At 40.3% G+C, this 13,623-nt stretch overlaps 2 protein-coding genes across 7 annotated transcripts in view; one reads left to right on the top strand and one right to left on the bottom strand.

Annotated features, from left to right (window-relative positions):
• Nucleotides 1–464: 464 nt before the first annotated feature.
• ebf3b (EBF transcription factor 3b) overlaps nt 465–13,623 on the top strand; it is a 118,059-nt gene continuing 104,900 nt past the window's right edge. For 5 of the 6 annotated variants that reach the window (XM_058058101.1, XM_058058103.1, XM_058058104.1 and 2 more), the window contains exons 1-6: nt 465–1,203; nt 1,396–1,552; nt 1,723–1,786; nt 1,941–1,996; nt 3,179–3,252; nt 5,682–5,750. In XM_058058101.1, the coding sequence (XP_057914084.1) occupies nt 1,073–1,203; nt 1,396–1,552; nt 1,723–1,786; nt 1,941–1,996; nt 3,179–3,252; nt 5,682–5,750 (551 nt within the window). In that variant the 5' untranslated portion in view covers nt 465–1,072. The remainder of the gene's footprint in view (nt 1,204–1,395; nt 1,553–1,722; nt 1,787–1,940; nt 1,997–3,178; nt 3,253–5,681; nt 5,751–13,623) is intronic. The other variant, XM_058058105.1, reaches the window with a different exon arrangement.
• The window catches only part of mgmt (O-6-methylguanine-DNA methyltransferase), a 269,091-nt gene continuing 260,046 nt past the window's right edge, over nt 4,579–13,623 (bottom strand). Inside the window, exon 6 of the mRNA XM_058058125.1 lies at nt 4,579–5,768. The gene's annotated coding sequence lies outside the window, so the exon portion shown is untranslated. The remainder of the gene's footprint in view (nt 5,769–13,623) is intronic.

Raw genomic sequence — 13,623 nt, 5'->3', positions numbered from 1 at the left:
TTGCTCTCCTTTTCACCGCTAATGAAGCAAAAAAGAAAGATTAAGATGTTTCTTATTATTACTGATTTTCCAGGACAGAGATATTGAATTAATATTAAACAATCATTTTAAATGTCAAATTTAAAGGGGGCAAAGTATGCAAAATAGTGACATTAATGTGTTTTTTTTTAAAGATTGAAACTGACCACAGCGTAATTTAGAATATTTGTTTGATGTAGAATTTATTGATTTTAAAGCCACAACAAAATTATCCAAAGGATGAAAAGAGTCCAACTCACCACATCGAGGAGAAAAAGGTGGTGAAAGTGGAACGAAGCAAAGCAGAGAAAGAGCGCTCCCTCGCTTCCTTTGCTTCCTTCGCTTCCTCGCCGGGAACAGGAAGCGTCACGCCTCCTTGTATGGGCAAAGCCCCGCCCCTTTAGGCGCCGTCATCCAGTGACGTCGCCTCTCCCGTGGGTTTAGAGTTTTGGCTCCCGGGAAAGAGTGCAGTCCTCGGGGAAAGAGGGCTTAGTTTTGCATGTTCCCATCCAGCGTGCGCGACGAGAACAGGGGCCCCCTTCTCCACCTCTCCTCTCCTCTTGCGTGTACGTGGAACACCTTCCACTGGTGAGCAGCCTTCCGTGCGTGTTTGTCTTGTGCTGCCGGAGCAGAAGAAGAAGAAGAAGAAGAAGCAGCGGCAGCACCTTTTTACAGGAGTGTTCTATTTTTTTTCCCCCCAACAAGTCCTGAAGGTTTTGGACGGCGGTTCTTCGGGGATGTGTCCACTTTGAGAGCAGCGCCACAGCACCAATAAGTCCTTTTTTTCCCCCACGCACATATAGCAGAGAAAAAAAATAGCGAACAATTGAGTTTGTGAGCGTGTGGATATCTGTCTTAACTTAAGTAGAGCACTTTGAGAATTGCTCACATCGGACGGAGCCGAAGAGGGAGACCAGACCTGTGGACTTGTGCCGCCAGACGCTCGCCCCTTCTCGCCCTGAAGGATACCAGCGCGCCCGGTGTGGTGGACCCTTTCCTGTACCCCCCACCTCCGCTCTTCTTCACGCAGGAGGCTCCCGCACATTTGTCCTCAATGTTCGGGATTCAGGAGACGATACCGCGGGGCGGGACCACCATGAAGGAGGAACCGCTCGGTGGGCTCAACTCGGTCCGCTCGTGGATGCACACGGCCGGGGTGGTGGACGCCAACACGGCCGCCCAAAGGTACCCCGGCTCGGCTCACCTCTGGCTGTCCCCCCCTCTTCGTTTCTGTCATTTTTTTTTCCCTTTTTTAGTTGTATTTTTTAAACACTAAAAAACACATTATGACACATCAACAAGAACAAAAATCACATCTTTATTTTTTTTTTTCGCTCCAACTTTTAACCGAGGTGTTCTCCTCTTCTCTCCCCGCAGCGGAGTCGGCCTGGCCCGGGCACACTACGAGAAGCAGCCCCCTTCCAACCTCAGAAAGTCCAATTTTTTCCACTTTGTGCTGGCCCTCTATGACAGGCAGGGCCAGCCGGTGGAGATCGAGAGGACTGCTTTTGTCGACTTTGTGGAGAAAGAAAAAGTAAGGAGATGACTTGTCTTGTTATTATCATTCTGAAAAGTGAATCCAAGTGATGATGCTCCATGCACCCGGATGGATTTATAAAGCCCAAGAGACATTTTTTTTGGCATATTTTTTTTATTGTCTTAATACTATCGTCATTATTATTATTTGTATTATTATTATTTCAGGAGCCAACCAGTGAAAAAACTAACAATGGGATACATTACAAACTACAGTTATTGTACAGCAATGGTAAGTCTGATTCAGTATATATATTAAAAAAAACACCAGTCATTAAATGGTAATTATTATTTTTGCTTTTGTTTTTTTTTATTATCTAATAACACTTATTATTTAATGTCGTGGGTATAAAATAAAGTGTTCTGCATGTTCTCTATCCACGCAGGCGTCAGAACAGAACAGGATCTTTACATTCGGTTAATCGATTCCATGACAAAGCAGGTAAGTTGCACGTGCCTATGTAAATATATATATTTTATATATATATAAAAAAAGCATAATACGTTATAGTGGGAGAAGCAGCAAAGTCCATCTGAAAGCCTGCAGGAGAGTCACTTTGTCCAACATTAAAAATTTAAACGGGACGTCTGCTCCACATGATCCCATTTCTTGCAAAAGGCTGGGAGGTGAAACATATTTTTTTTTATTAAAAAAAAAAACACCTTTCAAGCTAAATAATGTGCATCATTATAAGAAATTAGATCTGCATTCATCATCTTTAAAAAAATGTTTAGTTTTTTTTTGCATGACTAGCATACAACAAATAGATGTTTATTCGCTATATTCGTGCGTCTTTTAAATAGAGCCGTGTCGCCACCGGTCACAGCATTCCTGCGCCAATGATCCGAATCAATGACGCAGAACAAGCAATTTATGGATTTGTGTTTCCTCGGCTGCAAACAGCCACATAAATCAAAGCAATAGGGATAATAACCCCCTGGTAAAAAAAAAAAAAATCTTAAAGCTTTTTTTTTCAAGCAAAAATATTCAAAGAGTATATATGAATAATATGGGTATTTCCTAATTCTTTGAAGAGTCGTTTTGGGATATAATGACCGAGTCCCCCTTAGAAACCGATGATGGAGGCTGAGGATGCTGAGCAGGAGGAGGGATGGAGGGATGGGGAGATGGGGAGATGGAGAGAGAAGCGCGGCAGCACTGATAGCTCGGCGCCATCTGTTTCAGCCAATGCTCAAAAATTACTCAACCGTACCGCCAGACACGCGCTTTTTATCCACAGAAAAAGATCATTGTGAGCGGCTCCAAAAATAAACAACAGATTGCCCATTAACACTTTTCCCCCAAATATCCCCAGATTATAAGCATATTGATGACACTTCTATTGGAGCTCTCCGGGCGACAACCCCCCCCCCCCCCTTTTTTTTTCTCCGTCAGCTTGCCTGTCTTAAGTGGATTAATAGGGGACTGGTGAGGGAGGGGGGGCACAATCAAAATGTATTATAATTACTATTGAATCAATATGTATATTTTTAATTGTATATATCAGTATTAAAAATATTTATTTAATATTCAGACACTTTCAAAAAATACTCTTTATTTGTGGTTATTATGCATAAATGTGTGCAATATTTTTTTAATAATACAATTCCTTTCTTTTTCAAGGCCATAGTTTATGAGGGCCAAGACAAGAATCCGGAAATGTGCAGAGTTCTTCTCACTCATGAAATCATGTGCAGGTAAGATAATTATATTTATTTCAAAAATTTCACTATTTAGTATACACATTACGGGAGAGGGATGTGAGTTTGAAATGGTTATTATTATTATTTATGAATATTTTGCCCGGTGATGCATCAGCAGCATCATCAGCACCAGCACTTGATTCCATCTGTCAACACTGATCAGCGAGCCTTTTAGCGCCATTTAAGCACATAAATCGCAGCCTCTCACGTTGCGCTGCCATTCAAGCGGTGTCACCGATACCCAGCGAGGGGAAGAAACGCCTTTTGTTGTTATTGTCGAACCCCCCCCACACACACACATCACCCCACCCTACCCTACCCCCAGCGCGCACCAGCCAGCTCTGTGAGCATTGAATTCGGATACTGGTCCCTTAAACGCCCCCTTCTTATCCTGCGCCTTTTTTTTTTGCCCGCGTTGTTGCCGCATTGTTTCAACGAGTCGCGCAAAGTGCATCATATGCGAGTGATTTGCACCTTGTCCTCCCCCTACCGCCCCCCCCTACCCTCATCCACACCCCCCCTCCATGCATCACTCACGCTCAATTTGTACGCGCATCCATCACTTTGTGACACATTGAATATGCTCCTGCTGCCATAGGCGAATAATAATAATACTAATAATAACCGTAGGAACATCGAAGTGGGGGGGGGGGGGGGGGGGGGGGGGTATTTCAACTGCAACCTTTTGAAAGGTATTACGGTAATTTAACAACATGGTTACTGCTGTAGTTTGTGTTTGTGCACTGCATCACCACCACCACCACCACCACCAGAGGTTAATATTTGGGTTATTGTGTGCAATTTTATTGGTGCAAATATTGTTGTTATTTGTAATAATATGAGTTGCAGTATAGCAGCACGTGCAGCATCTCCAAAAATCTGCTTCTAATTGTGGTTGGAGGTTCACTGCTTCAGACTGGGAGCTGTTTCTAATATTTCACTTGGCTTCTTTGGCTTTTATTTGGCTTATTATTATTATTATTATTATTATTATTATTATTATTATTACTATTATGGAATGCAATAGAACATAAACATAAATATATAACTGCCTTTTTAAATGCAATAATGCTCATGTATTTCATAACGTGTGTGTTGTTTGCACTCTGGCGTGCTGACAGCTGTTTATATTATCATTTATATTTTTAATTAATTCATTTCATTATTTAGCTACCAGTGTCTCTTTTATGCTCCATTTCATCCTATTGTTATTAAAATAATAATAATATCAGGAGTGTTTCCATGACGCTAAAACAATAGAGAAATGCTTCTGTTCCTTTTGATATGTAATTTATAAATTATGTTTATTATTGTGGCTGATCTTGTATGCTTTTGGCCAAAATACATGAATAAGAGCTTATAGTATGACGTCACATATCTCCATAATAGTAAGAATGTTTATGTTTTATCTTTATTAGGGTCATTTCTGCAATAAAAATGTACAAGTGCCCTTATAAAGAGGTGACTGCTGATAATTTTTGTTTCTAAAAAAGATCAGCTAAGAAGATAATAAGAAAGTTAGCACAAGTATTGCTGCTGTAAATCTGAGTAAAAAAAAAAAAAAAAAGAGTGCACACTCGACCGACAGTATCTTCGCACAAATCTTTGTTTGTCTTCCTGCACCATATGGCGTAAATCAATCTTATTCTCATGTGTTTTCATTTCAAATGGAAGCCCGGATGATGAATTTGTTTATTTCTGCAGTTTTTTTTTTTTTTTTTAATTCATGTTCAAATCAAAGGATGTGAAAGGCAGCTAGCTGGAAGCTCTAGATTGAGAGAGAAAAAGCGAGAGAGCGTGGAGAGGGGGTTGGGGGGGTTGCTGAAACATGTGGTGGAAGATAGATTAGTGCTTTTTGAGGCCATAATTGATAAATGCCTTGCAGAAATATTGGTTGAGGGTGGCACCTTGCATCTCCCTCAGAAATAGCAGCTTGGCAATTAGAGGTAAACAAAAGCTGAAGCTGTGAAAAGTGACTCCCCTGCCTCCTGCACCCCCCCCCCCCTCTCCATATTCCCCGTGCCCCTCCCCTGCAACGCTATAAGCCAAACAACACAACATGTTGTTTTTAGACATTTTTTTTTGCATCAATGGGACGGCTAGCGTGACTCCTCGTGGTCGATAAAAAGCAGGCCGGGTTCATTGTTACCTCTGCCAAGGTTATGTTGTTTGTGCCGTTTGTTTGTTTGTCAGTTACTTAGCGGGACTGTTGCTAGTTTTCGATTTTCACTGGTTAGTGGAAGAGTTGGGAGGGGGGCAAAGAGAAAGTGTCGGGAATTCTGTTGTAGATCTGAATGAGCGTGTGAATCCAGCATGAACGTTCAAAGATGGGACATTTTCTTCAAGTTCTTCCAAAAAATGTCTGCCTGGCTTGATGACGGTAACGTTTTTTTTAAAAAGACGCCCTCTGTGTGTCCCAACAGCCGATGCTGCGACAAGAAAAGCTGCGGCAACAGGAACGAGACCCCGTCGGACCCGGTGATCATCGACAGGTAAGGCTCTCAGCTCGCCTGGGATGGGAGGGGAAGAGGGGGGGGGGGGAGTCAAACCACTCACTAAACGGGTAGCCTGTACAGAACAAACGAGCATCCCCCCCGCCCCACCCCAAGCACCCCCTTCCCTCCCCTGACGGTGCCAGACGGCCCCAGTTGAGGGCTCTGACTCGCATCTTCCAGAGAAGCGCTATCGGCGTGTGAGTGGCTAAGGGGGGTCTTTCCCAGCTACCTGTGCGCCGAGGGGGGCGGTCGGCCACCTGGATGGGTGCAGGTGGTTCAGTCGCTAGAGGATCATGCCGGGAAAAGCTTGGGTAGCCTCCTACGTATTTGGCGAGCCAGCCTTTTTGTTTTGTTCATGACACTGATGCTGATGTTAGCAAAGGAAGCGGCTTGGTTTAAACGATTGCACAACATTTTGGAGCCAAGAGCGTGGTTGGTGAAGATCTGGATATAGGTGCTCATGTTTTGTCACTTGCAGTATTGTGCAGAAGTCACGCAAAAAGGGTGATTGAAAGTTGGATTGAAATTTCTCACACAGCTCACATGTGCTTCAATGCCGGCCTCTGGAACTTAAAATCCACTATGGCAATTTCTTTATGTGCTTTATTTTAATTCATTCATTCATTTCAAGTTTTGTAAACAACCATGAACATGTCAGCGGTTGCCTTCAGGGCACGTTCGTATCTTTTCAAGTTTGCAATAAGCCGCAAAAAACAGGACTTTTCTACTAAACTACAGTGTGTCATGTTGCAAATACTTTTTTTTTGCACAAAAATTCCTACGTTTTTGTACAAAATCCCACTATTTATTTTATTTTTTAAAATAATATACTAATATTTTTGCCATTACTTCTTTGGTACAAAATACATTTTATTTGGTATAAATTTCTAGAATGTTGTACAAAATCCTTAAATATTTATGCCACTACTTTTGGTACAAAAATCCTACTATTTTGTACAAAAATCATACTATTTATGCCACTAATTTATTTGTACAAAATCTCACTATTTTTTTTTAAAATAATATACTAATATTTTTGCCATTACTACTTTGGTACAAAATACAATTTTTTTCGTACAAAATTCTACTATTTTGTACAAAATCCTGAAATTTTTATGCCAGTACTTTTGGCACAAAAATCCTACTATTTTATACAAAAATCATACTATGTATGCCACTCATTTATTTGTACAAAATCTCACTATTTATTTTATTTTTTAAAATAATATACTAATATTTTTGCCATTACTTCTTTGGTACAAAATACAATTTTTTTCGTACAAAATTCTACAATTTTGTACAAAATCCTTAAATTTTTATGCCACTACTTTTGGTACAAAAATCTTACTATTTTGAACAAAAATCATACTATCTATGCCACTCATTTATTTGTACAAAATCTCACTATTTATTTTATTAAAAAAAAATAATATACTAATATTTTTGCCATCACTTCTTTGGTAAAAAATACAAATTTGTTTGGTACAAAATTTTACTATTTTGTACAAAATCCTAAAATTTTTATGCCACTACTTTTGGTACAAAAATCCTACTATTTTGTACAAAAATCATACTATGTATGCCACTCATTTATTTGTACAAAATCCCATTATTTATTTTATTTTTAAAAAAAATAATATACTAATATTTTTGCCATTACTTCTTTGGTACAAAATAAAAATTTTTTGGTACAAAATGTGACTATTTTTTACAAAATCCTTAAATTTTTATGCCACTACTTTTGGCACAAAAATCCTACTATTTTGTACAAAAATCCTACTATGTATGTCACTCATAAATCCCACTATTCTACCCAAAATCCTACTATTTATCCACTACTTTTTATACAAAATCCTACTACTTATGATCGTACTGTTTTGTCGACTTTGGAGCCAAGAGCTTGGTTGGTGCAGATCTGGATATAGGTGCTCATGTTTTGTCACTTGCAGTATTGTGCAGAAGTCACGCAAAAATGGTGAATATTTGTCAAAACAGGCCAAAATTTGAGTTGGATTGAAATTTCTCACACAGCTCACATGTGCTACAATGCCGGCCTCTGGAACTTTGTGGCATTTCACCGCATCGTCTCGTTTAAAAAAAAAACAAACATGGCGGCCATCAAGCAAAACTGACATTTGGGATATCAGCATTTCCTGTATATTCCACCCTGCTACGCTACGTGAAACGCTACGCTGTTACAACGCTGTCATTCTGTCAAGACGGCACACATTCCATAGGCTTAAACAGCGAGTATTTAGTGTTACCCTTGAGCAACAGCCTCTCTCTTTAAGCTAAATGGAATGGAACGCTAATTAACATCATCGCTAACTCCCACTATTTAGCGGTTTGGACTTTTTGCACAATACCGCAGGTGGACTGTTTGGTGTTGATCCAAATTAGAATGCATTTTTTTGTGCTTTTTTTTTTTTTTGCACCTTGAGGGAAGTTGCCACATTGCGGTGACCTTCCTATTCCCTCTAAAGTGGGCGAACAAACGCACCCCCAGCGGGCAGACAGACAAGCGGGCGGGCGGGCGGGCAGGCGGGCATTGACACAACTCTCCCAGCGCGGAACATAGAAGTCACGGCGAATACGCTGAGCGGTTTGTGTTGTATGCGGATATGAGAGGTGAGGGAATGGTGGGAGGACAGGGTGGGTTGAAGTGGGGTGGGTTGAAGGGGGGGGGGTTATTTGAATGTAACTCTCACCACGTCGTATAGGGAGAGACAGCAATGCTAATGTTTGACTAGGCGGAATGACTGTTTGCTTAGCGGAGAATGCCTGCTATCTGACAGAGGGGACAACTCTCTTATTAGTAATCAAATAGGGCTGAGCAGTTGTTGCTGCCACTCCACTCCAGCCGCTTCTCATGCATCAGGAAGTAGGAGCCGGCTGCCTTGGGAGCCTGGATGGATTACCACAGCTACTGCTGTCTGCAGGCAAACTCTCTCTCTCACAGAGACACAGGGATGCTGCTTGTGTGTTGTTGTTGCCGCCATGCTCTGTCGTTTGCCTTAAAAAGGTGACGCCGCTTTCATGTTGGTTTTGCGTCGCCGACGGCTATTCCTCTACGATTCGACGCACAAAACACGTAACTTAAGTTAGCCAGATGAGCGCGAGGTGGAAGAATTCAAGTCAAGCAAAAAAAAAAAAAAAAAAAAAGAGGGGTGGGAACTGAAAAAGAAGGGGTGGGTTAAAGGAGCGGATGGATATTGTAAGCTCAAGCGGCTCAGGGAGGGCTCGGGTTTTCATTGTGATGAGCCTGAATAGGAGTGGAGTATCCCTTTCCTCGCACAATGAGCGTCTCTGTTGAAACACAAAAGCATATGTTCCTCATTAGACCCTCCCATTGTCTCCATGTCCTAACTATGAGCCTGTCAGCTCGCCCCTCGTCGCCGACCCTCGCAGGTTTCCCAGTGACCGGGGGCCAGGCTTGTAAAAAAAGGCCGTTTTTTTTATTTTACGCTTATGTGTAAAATTATAATTCGCCCGAGTTCCCCCCCCCCCCCATTCCTGCGTGTTTTACTGCCATTTTCTGTTACATCTGTCGCCTTCTCACGCACGTCATTACCCGACGAGCACCTGTGCTGACGCCCGATTACTTCCAATTGACTTGAGTGACGCAAGGCCAACGTTGAGGTCTGATAGCGGAGTCGGGCTGCGTCTGCGTACAATTACCGCAAACCTTTTTTAGGAAACGCTACGGGGAATTTAAGTACAAAAAAAAAAAAAAAAAAAGTGAAAGCCAAAGCACCTGAATTGAGACTCCACAGCTGAGAGGAGTGGCAGTGTAGTTACACACACACACACACACACACACACACACACACAGTCATGTTGAACCCAATGCTGCAATCACATGCTATGCTAACAAGGCTACATTTAGCCGTGAACGTGCTTTATTTGGACAAATTTCCTAAAGGCATCCCACTTCAGAACTCAGTCACTCATTAAAAAAACTAAAAATCCACAATCTATAATTTCTACCTTTTTGTATAAAATCCCACTATGGCAATTTCTTTATGTGTGTTTATGTGCTTTATTTTAATTAATTAATTAATTAATTCATTTCAAGTTTTGTAAACAACCATGAACATGTCAGCGGTTGCCTTCAGGGCACGTTCATATCTTTTCAAGTTTGCAATAAGCCGCAAAAAATATAATTTTTCTACTAAATTGCAGTGTGCCATGTTTTGTAAAATATCCCACTTTTTTGCACAAAAATTCCTACTTTTTTTTGTACAAAATCTCACTATTTATTTTATTTTTTTTAAAATAATATACTAATATTTTTGCCATTACTTCTTTGGTAAAAAATACTATTTTTTTCATACAAAATTTTACTATTTTGTACAAAATCCTTAATTTTTTATGCCACTACTTTTGGTACAAAAATCCTACTATTTTGTACAAAAATCCTACTATGTATGCCACTCATTTATTTGTACAAAATCCCACTATTTTGTCCAAAATCCTACTATTTGTACAAAATCCTACTACTTATGACCGTACTGTTTTGTCGAGGCCAATATTTTTTTGTACAAAATTCTACTACTTATGTAATTTTTTTTAACAAAATCAACATTTTTTTGTGCAAAATCCTGCTATTTTGCACAAAATCCTACTATTTTTGTCACTATGTTTTGCATAAATTCTATTTTGTACAAAGTTATGCTTCTTATGCTATGTGTTTAGTGCTTATAGTTAAGGTGCGTTACTGTCATGTAGTCACTCCTGATATTATATTTTGTGGTGGTAACCTCGAAAATGCATTACTTTTTGGCCAAAAATTTATTTTATTTCATTTTATTTTTTAATAATTTTGTATTTTTTTTTTTAGATTGACAAACCTTCTATTATTCTAAAAAAAAATTGCCTTTTTTTCAGGCTTTTTTTCAACTCCACAACACAAATTTATGAAGTAACAAACAACAAGAAAACTTGACCTACCACTACACCATCTGAGGGATGGAGTCAGGCCACATCAGTTCCATTAGTCATAAAAATATTTAGGTGGGGGCGTGGTGGGGTGGGAGGTTGCAAGTAACCCAGGAAATGTCCCTTTTTTTTTTCCAACTAATGACTACTTTTTCATACAAAATCCTGCTAAATTCTCGTGAGAACATGCGACTCCATGGAGTGTATCATTGATGGCGTTCATGCACTGTAACATTTTCCCAGATGGCAAAGAGGGGGTGGGATGTGTGTGTGTGTGTCGGTGGGGTGGGGGGGCGTGTGTGCAGCTAGCTGGCATCTAGCGAGACATTAACTGGCGTTCCCATGGATCTGGCATGTCCGACAGAGTTTGGGAAACTTATCATTCCAAATGTGTCCTATTTTCCTGCGGTCAAGCCAGACATCTGTTTACCCTATTTTCCCTCACTTTTGATAGTTTTTTTTTTTTTTTTGAAGAGGAAGGATTCTCTTTAAAAAAAAAAAAAAAAGTTGGTTAGATATAGAGTCCTAACATCTGTCCCATAGTTTCAGCACTGCTTGCTCTTTAAATATTTCAACACTTAAATTTGATGCCTTTGCATTATTCATGGGCATTTTCACATGAAGGGAAGTTGCTTTTTTTTTTTTTTTTTTTTTTTGGTCGCGTTTTGGCGGATTTGTGACTTCTTGTGTCTTCGGGGAGCCCGTCGCTCTCGATTGTGCCCCATTTTTTTTTCCCAGACGTGAGATCAGACGGCGAAAACTCAACACTTTTGCGTGGAATTAAAGTCATTTTTGTCTACTTTTGCAGTCGGCTAATAAATCAGCAGCGAATCCAGCGGTGCCGGCGTTGATGTCGCATTTCTAAGTTAATGGTGCCTTAAAGTAAGTGGGGGTGTAGGTTTATTCAGTGGGTAATTTGAGTCTTTAGAATGATAGTGATGAGATAGCCAATATCTGATTAGACGCCTTCCCGCGTCTACAGTGCGCGGCGAGCATAGGCAAACATAACTCAATTTGCTGCGACTGTGGCGGCTCTGCTGGTCGTCCTCGCTCGCTGCCGTATTGACTTTGTCTCCTCTCGTGTGAAAGATTAGACACGTTGTTGTGGCTCGCGCATGGATTTTGTAATAAGACAACACACGCTGTTCAAAGTGGAAAATGACTAGCAAATTCTGGCGCGCCAAGGTTCAAAGGTCACATAGACTTAGAGAAGTGTTTCCCAAACTCCGGACCCCAAATTCGTCCCAATTATACTCAAATATATCATGTATTGCTATGACTGCTATGACATTTATTCATATAATGCTTCTACTTGTGAACCGCTGCACAAAAAAGGATGAAAATTTGCCAAAGCGTGCACCCGCACAGTGTCGCTTGTACTATTACTTTTCTAACAAATACACCACATGGTGGCGCTGTTATTGAGGCCCATTAATCGGTTGTACTAGAAAATTCTCGCATTTCCGCAAAACACCGACTGTTACTTCCGAGTGTTTTTCCGCATCACCGCAGAATTTGGTGTGGACCTTTAGGGAGCTGATGAGCACACGTGTTTAAAATTTGAGCAAGATTGGTTGAGAAACGTGGACGCTACAAAACAAAACATCTATGCACTGAGCAACGACGAGTTCGTAAGTCGATGAGTATTTGTGTCATGTTGATGAAACGTTGATGATATTTGCATTTCATGTATGCTAGCATGTACATTTCATGTATGCTAGCATGTGCATTTCATGTATGCTAGCATGTTTCCCACAGCATTTGAACCGCAACCGTGACTGGTTTGTCGGTTTTGGGTCTCCGCTTGCTAACTAAGCATAGTCGAGTCCGACTTCAGAGCTTTTACTTTGAAAACCGAACATACAGAAATGAAGCATCCTTTGACATTCAACATAAAAACGCTAAAACCAATACCCTAGCTTGATGCTAATTTACATAGGAAATCCCATGCAGCATAGGCGTTCCTGTTGACAACATCGATACCTTAAACTGTATTTGTGTTTTAGGTAATTCTGAACTTTGTTATGCTTAAAAATGCTTACTTTAGGACAAAAATATGTAATTTTAAATATGCATTTTGGGACAAAAATAGGCCAGAGTCAAGTATTTTTTTTAAAAAACGCAATCAAGTGAAGGCGCGTAGTCCCAACCGCTATATAGCGAAGGACGGCTATACCAGGTTTTGGTCATTCTGAACTTTTTTATGCATAAAAAAAATTGATTTAGGACAAAAATATGTAATTTTAAATATGCATTTTGGGACTAAAATAGGCCGGAATCAAACATTAAAAAAAAAACGAAATCAAGTGAAGGAGCGTTGTCCCAACCGTGATACAGCGAAGGACGACTATACCAGGTTTGGTCATTCTGAACTTTTTTATGCATAAAAAAAATTTGATTTAGGACAAAAATATGTAATTTTAAATATACATTTTGGGACTAAAATAGGCCGGAATCAAACATTAAAAAAAAAAACGCAATCAAGTGAAGGAGCGTTGTCCCAACCGCGATACAGCGAAGGACGGCTATACCAGGTTAAAAGTAACCTAATGTGTCGGCGCACTGAAACACCCCCCCCCCCCCCCCAAAAAAAAAAATCCAGATCCTTAAACTGTGTTCGTGTTTTTGGTCATTCTGAACTTTTTTATGCATAAAAAAATTTGATTTAGGACAAAAATATGTAATTTTAAATATGCATCTTGGGACTAAAATAGGCCGGAATCAAACATAAAAAAAAAAAACGCAATCAAGTGATGTCCCAACCGCTATATAGCGAGGGACGGCTATACCAGGTTAAAAGTAACCTAACGTGTTAGCGCACTGAAACAAACCGCCCCCCCCCCCCCCCCCCCAAAAAAAATTCCAAATCCAAATGTGCCGCCTCCATTTCTTCCCGCCGCTTCCTTTCACTTCCTGTCACAAAGGTCAAAGA

The sequence above is a fragment of the Doryrhamphus excisus genome, chromosome 20 (genome assembly GCF_030265055.1).
Source record: "Doryrhamphus excisus isolate RoL2022-K1 chromosome 20, RoL_Dexc_1.0, whole genome shotgun sequence".
Classification (NCBI taxonomy): Eukaryota; Metazoa; Chordata; class Actinopteri; order Syngnathiformes; family Syngnathidae; genus Doryrhamphus; species Doryrhamphus excisus.
The sequence above is the reverse complement of the archived record's forward strand: the minus strand, read 5'-3'. Positions and strand labels throughout refer to the sequence as shown.